Here is an 18,170-nt window from a genome sequence, read left to right on the forward strand (position 1 = left end):
CTGATCCACCAAGAGATCAGCAGGATTCAGGTCACCTCCACCTTCCGTGGTTATGTGCCCACTGAAGTGCTGGGACACTCACCTTTCCAGTGCAAATTCTACTGCAATTTTGGAGCCCAGAAACCATAAACCCCCCAGAATGCAGCAAAACAAAGACCCCCTCACACTGTCTGGTTCAATTTTCTATTGAATTAAAAAAAACCCTCCTCCTGCAGCAAGGACAAACAGCTTCTGGCCAGAGCGATCCCCATCCCCTGTGCCAGAACAAATCCCGCATGCCTCAGAGCTCCGGCTGGACTCCCCATGGGCAACAAGCTCCTTCTCCGGCCACAGCAGCCTCTCCCTGGCTTCCACCAGAGCTCCAGGGAAAAGCCGATGTAGAAGGCAGTCTCCCAGCGAGGGACCTGGATGAACTCACGCCCCAAAGAGGGCCCCACTCAACTCTTCAATATTTTATTAATGATCAGCAATAAAAGTTGATAACAGAGAGGACAACAGAGCCACATGGAGGGACGGCGCAGGGAGCGGCCCAGGACATCCAGCCACAGCCCCCTGGAATGTCAGAGGGGTTCAGCCCGGCCCCTGTCCCCCTCAGGCCCTGCACATCCCCGCAGGGCACACACTGCACGCCAGCCCTGAGAGCACAGCCCTCACGTTTCAGCTGTCACAGTCCCTCTCTGAGGGAACTCCTTGGGTGCAATATGGACTCTGGCAGCAGCAGCAAGCAGGGCTCTGAGCAGGGTCTACACGCGCCACTGGGTCCTGCTGCCTCGTGACAGCAACAACCTTCGGGAAAAGCCTCTGGGGTTCCATGACTCCAGTGCACAAACACCTCAGCACGGCTCGGAAACCGCAGCACGGAGGGCCCCTGCACCCCTGCAGTGGCCACAACCCCACCACCTGCTACTGGGCAGCAAATGATTCCCTGGCATCAGCCACAGCGAGGAGAGGCTTTCTCCAGCTCAACCTCAAGCAGCTGTGGGCTCAGTATTGTCACAGAGGCAGCAGCTGAGAGGAGGCAGCACGATAAACCTAGAGCACAGGGACCATCAGCACCTCCAGCAGCCGCATAGCATCCCTAACGCCACTCACAGGAGGAATCGCGGGCGACATTCCCCTTCCCCAGGAAGGCTGCTCCCAGCAGCCCATCCAGCCACCCCACCACTGCCCAAAGGGCTGCTCTGGAACACAGACTCCGGGCAGGACAGCCGAACTCCGAGGAGCACAGGGACCTGGGCAGCTGCTCCCTTTCCCTCCTACTAAAAGCCAGAAATGGTAGAAGGTAAAAGCACATCAACATGTTAAAATATTAGTTATGATTAAAACCATGTGGTTTGGTTTTTTTCTTTAAATCTCCTCCTAGGAAAAGGGATTGGGGCTGATTAATGGAGGAAGAACTAGGCAGCAGGATCCTGACTCGTTATGCCTGCATAATTAGTGCAAGAGGAGCTAGGACAAACGAGGGTAGGACAGCACATCCTGTGCAGGCCGGCAGCCATGTCCCCATTCAGGGGTCCCCTCTCAGGAGGGTCGGGCCGCGGCACTCTGCGACGCACGCACCAGCGCACCGCTGGCCTAGTGCTTCTCCTCTTCCAGTCTCTTCATGGCCTCCAATACAGCCAGCTCTTTTGCTTCCTTCTTCTGGTTCCTAGCTTCAAACTCCAGCCTGCATCAATTACAAAATGCCACAAGATTCTCATTCATCTGTATCTCTAGTAAACTAAAAGTACCCAGAGCGGGGGACCACTGCCTTCTCCTACACTGCTTTGTTCAGAGTACTTCAAAAACCTCACCAGTAACCCCACGGCTCCTCTTTGAGAGCCATCACTGAGAGCTCCCCACAACCATTACCATCACTCCGAAGTCCCAGGCTCCCACACTGGCCAAACACTACTAATTTCTCCCTCTGCAGAAGACGCTGCTCCCTCTACAGAAAATGCTGCTATTCCACGCTTGGGACAGACCACTGAGTGCCCTAACATCAAATTTACCACCATGGTGAGCCAAGGTCACTTGAAAGTAAAGGGCTCAGGCCTAAAAGAGTAAATTCTGAAAGAAGTAACACGCTAAATCCCCAAGAACACGGTGAGGAAACATTATCACTAATAGAGAAGGAGGGAAAATACTAAGATGTGCTGTGGAGCACATTCTGGTGTAGTGGAGTTTAGCTGTTCCTTCTCCTGTACAGCAGCCTGCCCAAGCTATGGCAGATGAGGGACCAGTTCACTGATTCTGTGCCTTTAGTTAACACCTTCTCTCCACGTTTGAGCCCATTAACTGGGCCTCAGACACGCAGGACAGAACAATACACGACAGAACTCGGAGATGAAGAAAGCCAACCTGTTCTTGATGATTCTTTGCACAATTAAATCTGTGGTGAGATTGCTGCCACTGTCCACCAGCTGGAAAATGCCACGTCGCTTTGGCTCCTGTGAACAAACACAGCAGACTCAGCTGGAGAAACTACACGGGACCTCTGCGTTTACAGCTCTGCAATGAAAGCTGAGCAGAAGTCACGGCAGGTCCTGTGAGTGCCCAGCTGGGCACAACAGAAAATGATCTCCTAGGAAGCAGAATAAATAATTCTGAAAGCAAAGCTTCACGTGCGCAGGAGCCGAGCGAGGCTGCCCAGGGCTGGCATAAAGCAAAGTTTACAGGATTTCTCATTCTGCCATAAAAGCATCAGAAGCAGGCAAAACAACACTATGACTAAAAGAAAGGAGCATTTGTGAATGATTTACAGGCTCTGCTCCAAGCAGCTGCCCTCAGGGTGAGTTAAAATCAGCATCACCTACCAAGGGCTTGCTTGGGTAGCGTCTTCTGCAACACAAATCCTCAGCTCAGGAACATGAACAAAGCTACGCTGTATCTATTGAACACTGACAAAGAAGCATCGACAGCAGTAGCTGGCAGCTCACCTCGTACGGATCAGAACCATCCTTGTCTGGCACCACCTCAGTCATCCCATGACACACAAGTGTTACCTGGAGAAGGACATAAAGTCACTGGCAAGATCCAAAAGGTGACAGGGACCTTCCCATCCATGGCACAGCCTGGAGATCAGCAAAGCTGCCCCTCTTGCCCCAGGCTTGGCACTGCAGCTGGAGCTCCCTGTAATGCTGCTGAGCAGGACCATGTCTCTTCTACACCCCTGCCTTTTCCTGCACCACTCTATCTTCCTAAGTACATCAAACAGCAAGATCTTCATGTACATCTATAGGCAAAGGCTCTCACCCTGAAGTGATCCAGCAGATCGGCAGTGACAGCGTATGGGGCTCCGATCACCACTTCTGAAACATACTAGAAAAGAAACCAGGTTTGAGGAGAAAAACCAAAAAATGCAGAGGCCAGGCTGCTTCCTAAACAGGCTTGAGCACATCAACCAGTTATTGAGGTAGGAACTCGCATAAAGGAACAGGGAAGTGGGTTTCATGGCCACTGATTGCCACACAGCTTCTTTTTCTTCCACTAAAGAATATGCTTTCTAGTAGCGCATATACATCAAATCCAAATATTGATTGCTCAGGACACACATTTCAGGGCCTTCCTATGCTTCTTTCCCAGGAATTTTCTCCCCTGCTGCAGGGAGCAGAGATTTTTCTACAAGAACACAGCTGCAGTGCAGAGCGGCTCCCTGCGAGGCATCCTGCCCTTCCCCTGCCGGTGAGGAGAGCGGGTGGGGTTCAGTCGCTCAGGTCAGCCAGGACGGCAGAGGAGCCCAGGGACTCCTCCCTGGAGCACACCAGCACTTCTGGCAGCCAAAAGCCAACAGTCCTGTCTTTGCCTTCTCAGCACACACCAAAGAACTCATGTAAGATTGTTAGCTACGGGTGAACATCAGCCACCTCCAGGCAACTTCTGGAACAGCGCAGAGGCACTTACCCTACAGGCCAAGACACTGAGTGTTCTCTCATGGATGTTCATGATGGGATAGTTCTTCCCTTTGTAGCGATTTACTTCCTAAGGCGAAGCACCAGTTACAGTTAGAAGAGAGACAAAGCAAACCCTTTTCCTCTCACTTTCTCCCAACATAAAAATCCTGTATTGGCCAATACAACCCTTTCTTGTCTTCCAGAGCACAGCCTGCTTGTTCCAGAAAGAACAGGGGCCAAGCTGCTCTTTGGACACCACGACACACAGACCTGATCAAAGTGCAGCCCAGCAATGATGTAGGGTTTCTCTGCCAGCTGGTGAACCTTCTCCAGGAAATCCACATGCCCAATATCTGTAGACCTGTTTAAGGAATTGAAGCTAACAGGGAAAACAGGGAAAGGAAGACAAGACACAGATAGACTGAAAAACCACAGTGGGAGGACCACGGTGGGAGGCAGGAATCCAAAGAATTTTATCTTCGCCTGTCTTGTGTGCTAAGAACAGTTGCCTCCTTCCTCCTCAGGCTTCAGGGCAAAAGCCAGACATCCTTCCAGCTTCACCTTACATGGACTCAACTTTGCTCCTATTCAGAATTTCTACCTGTTTCAGGTGTTAGGGCACAATGCCTCAAAGTCTATCTCAGGGAGGCAGTGTCTGCTCCCAAAGCCCTGCGCAGCCTCTCTGTCTACAACCCCAAAAAGGCACTGAAGTGTGGAGAGCACCCGGCTGCCTTCCTGAAATCCTCCACAGCCAAAAATCTTGAGAGAGAGAGGAGCTGTAGCTCCTTCCTCAGTGTCCTGTGAGTAAGAAACTGCCAGGGAGAACTCCTGCCTCCTCCCTCACAGGCACACCTACAGAATGGAAAAAAAAAAGAACGAAAAAAAAAGAAGGGAGGGGAAAAAATAAAAGAAAGAGGCAGCAAATATCCTGATCTAGTGCCTCAAAACATGAAAACATCAAACAAAAAGACCAACGCTACTTTCTTGACAGAACAAAGTCAAGGATACGGAAGAGGTCGAAGGCTCCGGCCACATAGATGATAGTGTCTCCTGGCTGTGGTTCCTTCCCTGACGCAAACTGGATGATCTTCTGCGATGTCTGCAGGAACTGCGAGACGCCAGTCCAGGGACTGTGACCTTTGGGCCCCTGGGAAAACACACAGCACACAAGGCTCCTTTTCAGGCTGCGGGAGCAGGTCTGGCCAGCATGCAGAAGGCAGCTGCCCGCGACTGGCAGCCTTGGTTTGCTAGCAAGTATCACGACTCCCATCAGCTTGGAGTTTCCACATTCCTGGCACCAAATATTTATGCAACCTCACAGAAGCACTTTTCGCTCTGTCAAACACAGCCTAAACCATCCCCTCAATAGCCAGCTAAGGAGATGTTGAAAAGAAAGCTCAGGAAGAAGGAAGGCGACAGGGCAGTCTCGGATTTCCAGGAGAGGCAAGGCTCGCTAAGGAAGACAACACACAACCCACCTGTGCCCCACTCCAGCCCTACAGCAGCCTGCCCACGCTCCTGGCTGGTGCCTGCCAAGCTGGAGGAGATGACCCAGAGCTCCAGCATGGGCCAGAACCCAGACTGGAGAAAACGAAGAGCTTTATCCCCACCACGTGGCAGTTTTGGAAACGGCCACGGAGTCACTCACTGCAGCCCTGCCTCGCTCCCCTAAAGCGAGCTGCTCCGCAAGAAATGGAAAAGCTGAGACAACTCGTCCAAGCCGCACAAAGGGCAGCATGCAGGGGGCTCATGCAGGGTACCTGGCGCCCAGATACTCTCCCCAGATCCAAACACCAGGAAACAGCCATGCTCAGAAAACCCAACACTGGAGAACAATGAGGAGGATTCAGCCTGGTGAAGAACAGCCTGGTGAGTAAAAAATAATTTACTCAAGCTGTAGGATCAGGCACCCATTGATCAGGGACAATCCAACACTCAGGCAATAAAAACGGGCTGATGGGTCCTTAGAGGCAGCCCAAGATGTGAGCTGGACATGGCAGAGAAGCCCAGGAGGACTGCCCTGCTACTTGCAGACCGGGCACGTGAATTCAGCAGCACACCACTCTGCCTACGTGCCTGCTACAGACCTAACACAACACCTTTAAAACCATAAGCACTAAAACGAGCATCCACAGAGGCTGTCCCTAGGTTGGAACTGCAGGCGCTTGGGTCCCAAAGGAAGTGGCGATAACGAATTTACAAGCAAGCCAGAAAGCCAGCAAAGACTCAATGGATGCAGTCATTGATGAACAGCCTGCTTGCTAGCTCTATGCAGCCACACCTGCCTATCTCACCAACCACAGGAGCTGCTTTATGGGACAGCAGACATCTATCGGGGTTACTACTAAATGTGAGTGGAAAACCAAGCCTGAAAAACAGGCCAGAAAGCACATTTGGAATCCTTCTCAGACAGGACAACAACCAGACGTCCACAGCCAGAACTCACATTACCTTCCCAAAGTTGTCAGTGTGCTTCCGATAGTCTAGGTCCTCATCCTGAAGGGAGATAAAGAGTCAAAATGTTTAAGCACTCGCACAGCTCATCCAACCAAGAATATGCGTGTGTGTGGCAGAGGTGCTGGCAGCCCTGGATCAGACCGCGCACCACTGATCCCTGGCACCGCGTGCTGACAAACTAGTTAATATCTAAACCAGATTCATGTCCTAGCATGAATCAGGTGAAATGTGTCCTTATCTGATACCAGCCTGGCACCACGCAGTGAGGATGGCTCTTGCCCAACCTGCAGACTTTATAGTGTTGCACGCCTACGTCCTCCCTCAACTATGCAAGGCCCTAAGAAGACAGCATTCCTCCTTCTTCCACAGACATGCCGCTAGCCATGGGCTCAGACCCCTGCAGACAGCTTGCAGCGCTATGCCGACCTTGGTGTGAATTTACATATTACAGCTAAGCCTGTCTAACAGCTCAGCACTCAGATCTCCCTCTATCCCTCTTGTGGGTTCCTTGTCTCAACCCTGCTGTTATCCAGACGATTCCATTCACTGGACTGCTTATTTACTAAGTCAATTTAACTCATTAACCAACATAAAACTGTTTTCTTTATTTCCCTTTGGTTAGGTTGTTTGTCTACCAGATAGTGAGCTGAGGAGACTCAAGAAAGATCTGGTAAGACCAGAGACAGCAGAAGGCAGAAGCATGCAGCTCAGCAGGAAGGAAGAACTTTCCAATTCTGGCAGCGCTGCACTGATCAATGTGGCTGCACTATGGAGTTTCACTCTTAGAGAAGCCACAGGCCAGCCTGTAGTTCCCATAATGCTCCCAAAGCCCATGCCAATCGTGAGGGATCGAAGTTTTTACCCCCCACACCTTGCCAAAGCAGCCTGGGCTGAGATCACACTGATCTCAGACAGGCTTAAGCAAACATAAGCAGGGTGTTTTGCTGCCACTGCCCATAATTAGCTTGCCAGCTGTCCGTGCACTTAGGAGCCAGACTCGAGAGCTCCACTGCCATTTAGGACAGCAAAAGTAAAGAGCTGGCATATGCCCTGGGCTCCACACTCCCACCCAAAGCCCTCTGACTCACTATGTTGCTGTGGTGAGCCTTAGTCATGAGCAGCATGCGGCCAACGAGGTCGGTAGTGGACACACCTTGGGTGCGTTTGCATTCCCTGCAGGGAGACAGGCAGAGGATAAAGCAGAAGCCACAGGAGCATACGCCTCTTCCCACCACTGCCACGGGAACACCTGTAGCACCTGATAAATTCAAACTAGGGACCATCCTGAGAAAGCCTTCCTTCTACATGCTCTTGATATCAAGCACAGCATTCCCTTGCTGAGCCTCTGCATCTTCTTCATGCCACAGCAACCGCTCACATGAGGAAAACTTACCTTGCACAGACTTCCCAACAGAGCTAACTCCCTGTGAGGCTTCAAGACCAGAACTAGCATCTGCCAGGAACAGGAACAACCCCCCAAGTCAGTCGCTAGCCCACAACCCTTCCCAGAGCCAAAACGGCAGGAGCGATGGAAGCTCTGATGCTCATTACCACAAAACTGAAGTGTGACCTCAGGGTAGCTGTGGTTCATCTGACTTCCTTTCAGGGCACCAACTCCCAGAAATTCTGCCCAGAAGTGGGTAAGAAGGGAAGCAGCACGGGTTACCTGTATCGCCCTGCAGCCTTCACTTCCTCATAGGTATCCTTGCCGTCAACTGTTAAGGTGATGTCATCTGCGGAGAGAGAAAAGGCTCAGAACTGTGCCCCAAGTTTTTCTGCACAAAGGCTGCTTCAGAACAACAACAGCTAAACAGGTCTAGCACATAAACCAGAGCAGAACTCCTGCAATCCCAACCCCTGTGCACACGCGGGGCACATCCTGCATCCCATGGGAATGTCGGGGGTTTGCAAGTCTACGCTGACCGTGGAGACAAGCAGATTCCTGGGTGCTAAATGCCACGAACCATCTGGGCCACTGTTTTTATTACACAGTCCAGAAAATCGGAGCTGGTTGCCTTTGTGGAGAATCCAGCAGCAGGGCCAACCGAATTGTTGTTGGAATGATAATAAACAGCTGCCATCAGTCCCGGTGTTAAAAGCACCTTCTCCTTCACTTCTCTAGGACTGGTTTTAACTGTAGGTTCATGTTACAACTTTCCCAGTGGATTAAACAGCCCTCCCACCGCCTTCCCCTCAGTGATGGCACTTCTGCAGCGACACAGAATAGTTTGGGTCGGAAGGGACCTCAGAGCCCATCCAGCTCCACCCCGTGCCACAGGCAAGGACACCTCCCACTGCATCAGGTGGCTCAAAGCCCCATCCAACCTGGTTTCGAACACTTCCAAGGATGCGGCATCAAGCTACCCCTCTGCAGAGTTAACTCTGGTCCACCTTTGGCAGGTCTGCTCACTCACTCTGGAAAACATCTCTCAACCACTTTCAGTGCCAGTTCTTGGCAAGTGAAAACCTAAGCTGCCTTTCATTTGGTAACCCAGACAGGGCACAACGCAGGCGCTGGCAGCTCCTGCCTGCTCCCTCTCGCAGAGTCAGGTCTGCCTGTTCCCTCTCGCAGAGTCAGGTGGCACTCAGGGAAGCTAAGGAATTCTGCTCCGACCCCATGCCCTCACCACGGGGCATGGGGATAGAGGAGAGAAGAACACGCTGCAAGTGCAGCTCCACGTGCCAGGAGAGGCAGAAGTGGCAGCTTTGCTGTCTGTCACTCTCCCAGTTAAGCCTGTCTGTTTCAAAACTTATCTTGTGCATAAGCACAGCCTGGCAAAACTGCAGCGAGCGCAGGTATTGCTCAGGTAGAAGAGCTAGATGGTTGGCAGAGGGGATAAACGCAGGGAAACTGGAGCAAAGGCCATGAGCACTCCTCTGCTACCATAATCCCTCACCAAGTCTCGTCAAGGGTCACGTACCCAGACATGCATTCAGGGCAGGTAATTGAGTTAACGAGAAATTTGATAATCACCTTGTTCAAGTGAATAAGCGTACCTATCCTATAGAGGATTAATGATTTATTTACATTTGATGAAACACAAGGCTTATCAATAGGTGGCTGGGAACAGATGAGGAAGGATAAGTGAAATGAGTGCAAAGACTACTGATTAAAGGAAACAAATGCATTCAGAGGGGCAGGGAGGAGGGGCTGAGGCTGAAGGAGCCAGAGAAGCCGACCCAGGAAGGGACAGAGTACAAAAGTAAGCGTGTTTCCTCAGCATACCATTTCTCTCCAGAGACTGCAAACCGAAAAGTGTTCCTCACCAGAACTGGGTCTCTGACCCATGGCCAGCTAAGCCCTTGAACAGCTTCTCAGCTGGATAAACAGAGAGAAGCTTTTCAGATCTGATCTCATCCCGGATAAGCAGATATAAGCATGATTGTGTTTCTGCACACTTACATTTTTAACAGCATTTTTCATGTTCGAGGTTTGTAAATTGTTTTCCCCTAGGCACAAGTTTCTGATGGCGCTCAGGACAAACCCAGGATAACTGTCAGACAAGGGGCTTCCTCTCTATAAGTGAAATGGATCCCTAAACCAGAGGGACTTGGTCCCTCCGAGGGCGCTCAGCACACAGTCGGGTTTCTCCAGAACAGAGAAGGGGAGCTGCTGTGCTGCCCAGCACAGGCATGGATATGGCAGAACTCTGTAGATGCCCAGCACGCTCCTACGGCCAGCGCTGGCCAGAACACTCTAGTGTTCGCAGCAGGAGAACCAAAAGCACGCGAGCCCCATCAGGCCTGCGTTAATACAACTCTCGGCTCAGAATAGCACTCACCACCGTGCACACAGAAGTCACAGTTGTATCGGTCCAGAGTTTCCAGCGTGGTGACATAGGGAGCTCCTGGAGCAATCTCATCCACCCACTTGATGGCTTGCACCATCTTGTATCTCTCCTCCTGCGTAAAGACAGGGGGGCCCTTGTGCTTGGCAATCTCCTCTGAGTTAGAAACAGAAAGAACCAGTTAGAAGCATGCACTGCTACCGCGGAGACACTCACTCGCAGCAGCCAACCTCGTTTCGTGGGCAGGTGAACCTCACCGTGGGATGAAACTTGGCTTGGAATTGGTTTGTGGTAGAGAAGGAAGCCCCAGCTACACTGGGGAAGATTTTAATTCAGTTGCTTTTCCTCTGCATGTAACGTGGGCCCTGGAACTTGCTGGGAAGGCAAAGGGTCCCAATACTTCCCTTGTACCCGGGTACTTCCAGCTGGGGGGAATATCTGGATCTCCTGGCAGTCCCCAAGGGGAAATTCCCCTTCCAAAGAATAGCTTCATGCTATCCTCAGTTCATGCTAGAAAATACACATCCGTAAATCAATTTAAAATTCATCTTCACATATGAGAAACAGTTCCCAGCACTTAGTTTTCAGATGGGCTTGAAATTCATTTTCTCTGCCCTGGAATTTGCTTTGGCATATCAGGTCTGCAGTTTGTACCAGCAAAGCTAGACCCACTTTTAACAGGTTCTATCTTTTTGACAGCACAAATCACAGTCACCCCTCAAATACAGCAGGCGAGCTTCAAACCCAACCCTGGCACCAGAGACAGGGACAACCCACTCTTTTACGCAGGGAAGACATCCTTGATTTTGGAGGCTGCTGCTGCTCTGGGAGGAGCCACAGGAAGCAGCGTGTTGGGATCCCCATCACCCCAGGGTGTGGGAGCTGCAGAAGCAGTGTTAGGATCTCTGCCACCCCAGGTGCAGGAGGGGAGCAGTGTGCGGTGTTGGGATCCCTGCCACCCCAGGACGCGCGAGTTGTGGAAGCAGCATGCAGCGTTGGGATTTCTGCCCCCCCAGGGCGTGGAAAGCAGTGTGCGGGGTCTGGATCCCTGTCACTCCATGGTGCAGGAGCTACAGAAGCAGCACGCAGTGTGTCTGGATCCCTGTCACCCCAAGTCGCGGGAGCAGAGGAAAGCAGTGTGTAGTGTGTCAGGATCCCCCTCGCCCCAGGGTGCGGGAGGGGAGCAGTGTGAGCTGTCAGGATCCCTGCCACCCCAGCGCGCGGGAGCTGCAGAAGCCACATGCAGTGGCAGGACCTTTGTCACCCCAGGGTGCAGAGCTGAGGGCAGCAATGTGCACTCTCAGTATCGGCGCTGCCCCAGGGTGTGGGCAGCAGCATGCAATGTGACGGGATCCCTGCCACTCTGGAGTGCGGGAGGGGAGCTGTGAGCAGCATGTGGTGTGTCGGGAAGCAGCATGAGGGTTGGGATCTCTGCCACCCCAGGGCGCGGGAGCAGCGTGGGGTGCCCCAGGGTACGGGAGGGGAGCTGCGGGCAGTGTTGGTATCCCTGCCACCCCAGGGTGAGGCAGAAGGGTGCGGTGTGCCCGGATCCTCCCCCCCCCAGAGTGTGGGAGCTACGGAAGCAGCACGCAGTGCGATGTGACCTCTGCCACCCCAGGGTGCGTGAGGAGAGCTGTGTGCAGCATGCGGTGTTGGGATCCCTGGCACGCCAGGGTGCAGGAGCAGTGTGTAATATTGGGATCCCTGTTTTGCCAGGGTATGGGAACTGTGGGTAGCGTCAGGATCTCTGCCACCTCAGGGTGCGGGAGGGTCTCTGTGAGCAGTGTGTGGTGTTGGGATCCCTGACATCCCAGGGTGCAGGAGCAGAATATGGTGTCAGGATCCCTGCCACCACTCCATGGTGCAGGAGCACCCCAGGGTGCGGGAGAGGAGCAGTGCGCAGTGTTCGGAACTCCACTGCCCTAAGGTGTGGGAGCAGCATTCAGTGTTGGGGTCCCCGTCAGCCCAGGGTGCGGGAGGGAAGCAGCATGCACTGTGACAGGATCTCTACCACCTCAGCGTGTGGTGTTGGGGTTCCTGCCACCCCAGGATGAAGGAGCTGTAGAAGGATGAAGGATGTGGGAGCTGTGGAAGCAGCGTACAGCGTTGGTACCCCTCACACCCCAGGGTGCAGGAGCAGCGTGCGGTGTGTCAGGATCCCCATTACCCCAGGGTGCGGGAGCTGTGGAAGCAGTATGTAATATCATGATCTCCGCCACCCCAGGCTATGGGAACCAGTGTGTGGTGCCCGGTCCCTGTTACTCCAGCGCACAGGTGCGGAAGCAGCGCGCAAGGTTGGGATCCCCGTTACCCCGGGCTGTGGGGGCTGCAGGACCTCTGCCACCCCAGGGCGAAGGAGCAGGGTGCGGCTTGTCAGGATCCCACCCCACCCCAGGGTGCGGGACCTGTGGACGCAGGATCTGCTGTTAGTCTGTGCCGCCCCAGGGTGCGGGCGGGGAGCGGCGTGACGGGCCCGCGCGGCCCCGGCCCCCTCCCCGGCCCTCCCCGCCCTTACCGTCGGTGTGGACGCCCACGACGAGGCAGTCGCCCATTGCACGCGCCTGGCGCAGCTGGTTCGAGTGCCCGTAGTGCACCATGTCGTAGCTGCGGAGACAGCGGCGGCTCGGAACGCGGCCCCCCGCCCCCTCCGCGCGGCCACGGAGGAGCGGAGGCACCGGCTCGGCCAACACCATTTATTCCGCCCGCGCCACTCACTCACCAGCCGTCGCACCACACGCGCACCGGCCGGCTCCCCGCCGCGCCGCCCGCCGTCCCGTCGCGCAGCATGGCCGCGCTGTCACCGGCGGCGCCGACCTACCGGGCCCAGCCCCGAACGCCCCGCCCGCTGCCAGCCTGGGCGGGACCCGCCGCCCGCCCCCCCTTCCGCCATCTTGGGAGGGTCGCCACCACCAGCACACCGCGGCCGCCATCTTGGGGCGGTCCCCACAACCCACCCCCACCCTCGCCGCCATCTTGGTCCGGTCACCGCCATGTTGGCGGTGTCGCCGCCGCCATGCTGGTGCGGTCAGTTGCTCTTCCTCCGCCGGGCGCCCTTGGTGCAGCCGCGGCCCAGCCACCCCCCGGGCCGGGCGGGCGCCGCCGCCGCCTTGGCCTTGTCGTCCTTCTCCTCCGCCGGTGGCGGCTCAGTCCCCGGCGGCGGCGCCACGGGCTTCCGCGAGTGCGTGGTCTCCTCACCGGGGCGCAGCGGCTCAGCCAGTGCGAAGATGGGGTCCCGCGCCCTGCGGGGACAAAACAGGGAGATGGGGTCGGGGGCACCGGGAGCACCGCAGCCTCCTGGCCCCGGCTCGGCTGCTCACCGGTCATAGCGCGGGATCTCCAGCCCCAGCTCCGCCATCAGCAGCCGCAGCACATCGTCGCAGCGGCCGTGCAGCTTCAGGGCAGCCAGGTCATCCTTGGGAGTCCACTGCGGGGACACAAGAAGGGGGTCACTACTGCAAAAAGAGGCACAGTTTTGATACAATACATGGAATACTTCAAAGTGGAATATATTGATTTAAGCTAAAGTACAGCTGAGTTCCATCTAATAAGTTGTGGGGTTTGGAGGTTAGAATGTCCCTCTGACAGCACGTTTTTCTTAAAATGGTGTTTTTCAGACACTGTCCTTTCTTTGAAAAGCATAACATACTGTGTGAGGAACTGTATTTTCTGCGCTAAACAGACGTGTCTTCTTCTGTAATCACACCTCTGTTTGCAGTATTCTTCTATCTTAAAGCCGAGGTCAGGCAGAGCTGGAGCCAGCTCCAAATGAAGAAGAGTTGTGACTGTTTCAAAGTTTCATAAAATTAAAATTAGACCTTGGAAAGTAATGGAATATGCATAAGATTTCTGGGAACATTTATACACATGCATGTAATTGGCGAATATATTCTGTCCAGCTCCTGTCTGCCTGCACATGCTTGGAGATTACACTGCTTTGTGCTGCCCAACCCTGATGAAGGCTGCTTGCTTTCTAAAACGAATCTTAGACAGTTTATTCGCCAGCATTTTCTGTATCAGCAGAATGACAGCAGGCAGCTCCCCACGCAGCACCAGGGCTGCCCCACACTCGCATGCTCCATCTGCATTACTCATCTCCTCCAGCCCCGCAAGCCGCTCTCACCTGCAGGTTCACGATGTAGAGCTTGGGGCGGCGCGTCGGTGGCTTGCTCATGCACCAAAGGCGCGGGTATTTTTTCAAAACCTGCCACAAAATAAGAGACGGTTGGCACAGCCAAAGGCATGAGCAACCCTGAACCGTATCAGTGAGAGGAAAAGGAATGTATTACCAGGAGGGGAAAGAGGGAGGAAGAGAGACTATCACAGATGGTGGGCGAATCCTGACACCAGAGTTTACAGTTGTCTGTTTGGGAGGAGACTGCTCAGCACCAAGGTGTATCACCCAGAGGGATTGCTGCTAACAGTCTTCACCGAGTCTCTAGAGTTACCTTTAAGCTGGAACCCAGACAAAGAATCACATCTGCTTTGCTCGCAGCTTCTGTTGCTGCTTCCCAGTTCAGGGGCTGCCTCAACGTCCCCTTCTCCCCAAAGTGGACGATTGTGTCTCTCAACTGTGCCCCGCACTTGTGGCACATCCTGCCCGTGTGGTGCCTGTGCAGGGCGGTACGCTCCGTCACGTCGAAGACTCGCACGTACTCTCTGTTTGGTGTACAGGAAGTGCAGACCTGGGCAGGACGACAGCAAAAAAACCCGCTCATATCATCAGCAACCAGCCCACAAAAGGCCAGGAGCCTGCTGCCCCTCTGCAAAAAGCACTTTCTGGGGACAATAAACTGGAAGCAGTAGCAGGGAGATCATCAGGGATCAGATGCTAACTTGCAAAAGTTGTGGAAAACTTTAACTAGCAAGTGGAATTACACGTTGCTGTTGGCTGTGTGACAGGATGGATTTCAGAGGTCTGAGGAAGAGCAGTAGAAGCAGAAGGCTCTAGCAAGTAGAGACAAAGCTACCGCATTGTACAGAACACTTTGGTTTAGTGCTGGCGAACTAGCTCATCCCAAACCTGACAACTTCAAACAGGGACTGAGCAGAGGCTTAGCTCTGGTAGTAACACTTCTGGAGTCAGTGAGAGAGAAACAGCTCGTTTTACCTTCTTGCAAGGCGACGGACAGCAACTTCATCTTGTGCTGGGCACTCACCTCTATGTACATGTTCCCGTGGAGCTCGGATATTGCTGCTCGGGGTAACCCGCTCCGCAGGTGCAACCCGTCACAATTTTGAGATACCACATGCTGCACCTTGAAGAGGAGAAAAACCCTGAGCTGACACACACACAGATGACTCTGGAAGCTTTGTTCCAAAGCAGGTGGCAAGTGCATCTTAACAGGTACCACAGAGCCCCATCAGAGCAGAACTAACCAAGGAAAAGCATGGAGAACAGACCTTTCTGAGAGCTAAACGGAAAGATGCTTCTGCTAAACAGAGCTCTGGAGGTCTGGCTGATGCTGCCCCACCAGGAGGCAAATGCAAGGTATTAAAGAAAAGGCATCAGTGGAAAATCTGCCAGAGCTACAGCCCAATGCCAGCCTGGAAAGGGCTCAACTGGACGTGAGCACAGCTGCTGCTTCTTACTCGGATGTGTAGCAATCTTGTGTAAAGCTTTTTCCCCTGTTGGTTTTTATTTATCATAATCAGAGGAACACAAGTGAGGTGCAGGAAAAAATAGCTTACCAGGTTGTGCTTGTGCAGGCTGGCAATGCTCATGTGTGTGAGTGTGGGCTCTGCCTCGCTCATATCCACAGCCCTGAGAAGCAAGAGAAGCAAAAGAAGCTGGAGTTGCCATTAACCTGTCTTTCAGCACCAGCGTTCTGCTGTACAGCTCAGAGGTCCCCCTTACCCGATGGTCCTGCCCTTCTGCAGCAGCGTCCATATGCCGTTAGGGCCACGGTAGTCTGGGATTGAGGCTGCCTGTGTTACGGGGAGAGAAGAAATGACGCCTGATGGGAAGGTTCGTACTTTGTGCCCCAGGACACAACAACCCGCTCTCAACCTAACCACCAGACATGCCTCAGTCACGGCTACTTCTTCATTCACTTCAGCTTTTCTAGTGCAGTGGTTCCTTAATTGCAGGGAAATCTTTTCATCTCTTTCCTCTCTCTCTGGCATCTTTTATCCTACCTTACAGTTCTTGTTTCCACCTCTGGTATTTTTTTTTTTTTTTACTTCAATTTCACCATTACAGAATGCCTCCAGAACTCTTTTTTTTTTTTTTCCCCCCACCTTGGTACTTCCCATCTTCCTACACCAAACTCAGTTCTTGAACCTTTTCTTATTTTCAGTCATTTCTGAGTACCTTGCACTCAGCAATCTTTAGCAAAAAAACTTGTGATGCACTTGCACACCCTGTATCAACAGAGAGTGTAGGAAAAGGAAAGAAAAACCAGGCTCCCATCTCAGCAGTGACACATTAGAAGAGTCAGAACAACTTCTCCACTCTCCCAGCACCGAAAGCAAACATCTTGTAAACTGTTCCTTATAAATTCCAATATCCACCAGCTATTCCTACTTGTCCATTAATCAGCTAACTTGTTTTTAGGTTTTACACCAAAAGCACTTAAGAGATTACAATGCAGCCAGACCAGTGATCTTCCTACTGATGAAACTGGTTCTTCCCACATCACAGAGGTGGTGCCACCTTGCAGCCTCCCAGGCAGCAGCCACAAGGCAAGACCAGCAGGCGTCTCAGCTCAGGCAGGGCTGGCAGAGCAGCTGCGCTCTCCTGGCACCCGACACCCACCCGGTCAGTATTCAGAAACCACAAAGGTCCCAGCAGCATCACAACGCTCCAGAGGGAGCTCCCAAAGCTCCAGCCACTCACCCTCAAGGAACCCTACCGTACTGATCCCAGCTCCTGTATAAACAATGAGGTGCTTGGCATTCCGGACAGCAGCAGCCAACTCAGTAACCTTCCTCTTCAGCTCCTCCGGTTCATCACATACCTGGAAAATACAACTGAGCAAGTTCACGTGTTTCTGAGATACGGCGCACTGCTGCAGAGGAGGGAACAGGGAGCACCCACTGGTTTCCATACGGCCTTGCCTAGCCAGAAAAAACGACACAAACATTATCACAAATGGCTTTGACAGAAAAACACGTGGGTACTGCCCATGGAAGATCAAAGGAAAAAGCTTCCCAAATGACAGCCACGCAGCTCTAGTCTCCCATGAGACACACCCACATAGCATGCAGGCAGAAAACCACATGCAGTGGGAAAATGCACGGAGCTGCTGGAAGCAAGACTGAAGCAGAGACCGTGGGTGGGCCTGGGAGGAGAGGGACGATGGCCAGGCCTAGAACCGTTCTCGGTGATGCAGCTCTGTGGATTGTGACTGAGACCAGGCCCCCGCCCACCCCTCCTCGCTGGTGTGGCCGTTCCCATCCGCCCCTCCTTGCTGGTGTCCCCGATCCTCCACCCACCCCTCCCTGCCGCCGCGCCCATTTCTCGGCCAGCCCTTCCCTGCCGGTGCTCTCGTTCCCCTGTCGCTGTGTTCATCCCCTGCCCGCTCCTCCCTGCCGGTGTCTCCGTTCCCTCACCGCCACGCCCGTTCCCCATCCGCCCCTCCCTACCGGTGTCCCCGATCCCCCGGCCGCCCACCTCCTCCTGCCGCCGGCGCAGGCGCTCCCGCCGTTTGCGGCGCCGCTCCAGCTCGCGGACGATGTCCTCGCTCTCGCCCAGCACCTGGCTCTCCTCGGGGCTGCGCTCCGCGGGCGGTTTCCTCCAGATGCGGGACACCTGCCCGGCACACGCGGCGGGTCACGGCGGCCCGCGGCGGCAGGGGGGGAGGCCGCTCCACGCCGAGCCGTACCTGTCTGCGCCGGTCCCGCTGCTCCTCCTGCCGCAGGATCTCGGCCCGGGCTGCCGCCTTCCGCTCCGACCGGCTGGAGCCGCCGCCGGCCGCCATCGCCCCGGAAGCGCCCAACTTCCGGCGCCCCCCTGCCGCTTCCGGCAGCCGAGCGCCACTTCCGGCGGCACCGCCCCGCGCGCAGCAGCGCCCCCCCCACGCCGCGGCGGCCCAAGGAAGCGCAGGCGGCTGAG

General features: G+C 54.2%; 2 protein-coding genes across 6 annotated transcripts; both read right to left on the reverse strand.

Annotated features, from left to right (window-relative positions):
- Positions 1-264: 264 nt before the first annotated feature.
- PCYT2 (phosphate cytidylyltransferase 2, ethanolamine) lies at positions 265-12,964 on the reverse strand. Of its 4 annotated transcripts, none has more exons than XM_054083115.1 (13): positions 12,837-12,964; positions 12,633-12,721; positions 10,112-10,273; positions 7,996-8,062; positions 7,418-7,502; positions 6,324-6,368; positions 4,881-5,019; positions 4,143-4,225; positions 3,883-3,960; positions 3,235-3,300; positions 2,919-2,984; positions 2,341-2,429; positions 267-1,666 (listed from the first exon to the last, which is right to left on the reverse strand). In XM_054083115.1, exons 1-13 carry the CDS (start codon positions 12,902-12,904, stop codon positions 1,576-1,578), a joined length of 1,128 nt encoding a protein of 375 aa, XP_053939090.1. In that variant the 5' UTR covers positions 12,905-12,964; the 3' UTR covers positions 267-1,575. The 4 variants fall into 4 exon arrangements, with proteins under 4 accessions (XP_053939092.1, XP_053939090.1, XP_053939093.1 ...); XM_054083118.1 differs by lacking the exon at positions 12,837-12,964 and adding an exon at positions 10,334-10,627 and having other exon boundaries at positions 268-1,666; positions 10,112-10,232; positions 12,633-12,649; XM_054083114.1 differs by having other exon boundaries at positions 268-1,666; positions 12,633-12,952.
- A 27-nt stretch (positions 12,965-12,991) lies between these two features.
- SIRT7 (sirtuin 7) lies at positions 12,992-18,168 on the reverse strand. 2 transcript variants are annotated; one of them, XM_054083113.1, is made up of 10 exons: positions 17,941-18,168; positions 17,730-17,867; positions 16,969-17,073; positions 15,972-16,042; positions 15,806-15,878; positions 15,274-15,372; positions 14,563-14,799; positions 14,238-14,318; positions 13,435-13,541; positions 12,992-13,356 (listed from the first exon to the last, which is right to left on the reverse strand). In XM_054083113.1, the coding sequence occupies exons 1-10, from the start codon at positions 18,034-18,036 to the stop codon at positions 13,143-13,145; spliced, it is 1,221 nt and encodes a 406-aa protein (XP_053939088.1). In that variant the 5' UTR covers positions 18,037-18,168; the 3' UTR covers positions 12,992-13,142. The 2 variants fall into 2 exon arrangements, with proteins under 2 accessions (XP_053939088.1, XP_009557309.2); XM_009559014.2 differs by lacking the exons at positions 17,730-17,867; positions 17,941-18,168 and having other exon boundaries at positions 16,969-17,534.
- Between the last annotated feature and the right edge of the window lie 2 nt (positions 18,169-18,170).

This window comes from Cuculus canorus, chromosome 18 (genome assembly GCF_017976375.1).
Source record: "Cuculus canorus isolate bCucCan1 chromosome 18, bCucCan1.pri, whole genome shotgun sequence".
Taxonomy (NCBI): domain Eukaryota; kingdom Metazoa; phylum Chordata; class Aves; order Cuculiformes; family Cuculidae; genus Cuculus; species Cuculus canorus.

Coding starts and splice junctions, on each gene's coding strand:
- PCYT2 (XM_054083114.1), bottom strand. CDS start 12,810: ATGGTGTTGGCCGAGCCGGTGCCTCCGCTCCTCCGTGGCCGCGCGGAG. Junction 10,274..12,632: donor CGTGGGCGTCCACACCGACG/GTAAGGGCGGGG, acceptor TTTCTAACTCAG/AGGAGATTGCCAAGCACAAG. Junction 6,369..7,417: donor AGGCTCACCACAGCAACATA/GTGAGTCAGAGG, acceptor ATCTCCCTTCAG/GATGAGGACCTAGACTATCG.
- SIRT7 (XM_009559014.2), bottom strand. CDS start 17,337: ATGTGGTTTTCTGCCTGCATGCTATGTGGGTGTGTCTCATGGGAGACT. Junction 16,043..16,968: donor CAGGAGCTGGGATCAGTACG/GTAGGGTTCCTT, acceptor CCCGTAACACAG/GCAGCCTCAATCCCAGACTA. Junction 13,357..13,434: donor GAGATCCCGCGCTATGACCG/GTGAGCAGCCGA, acceptor TTGTCCCCGCAG/GGCGCGGGACCCCATCTTCG.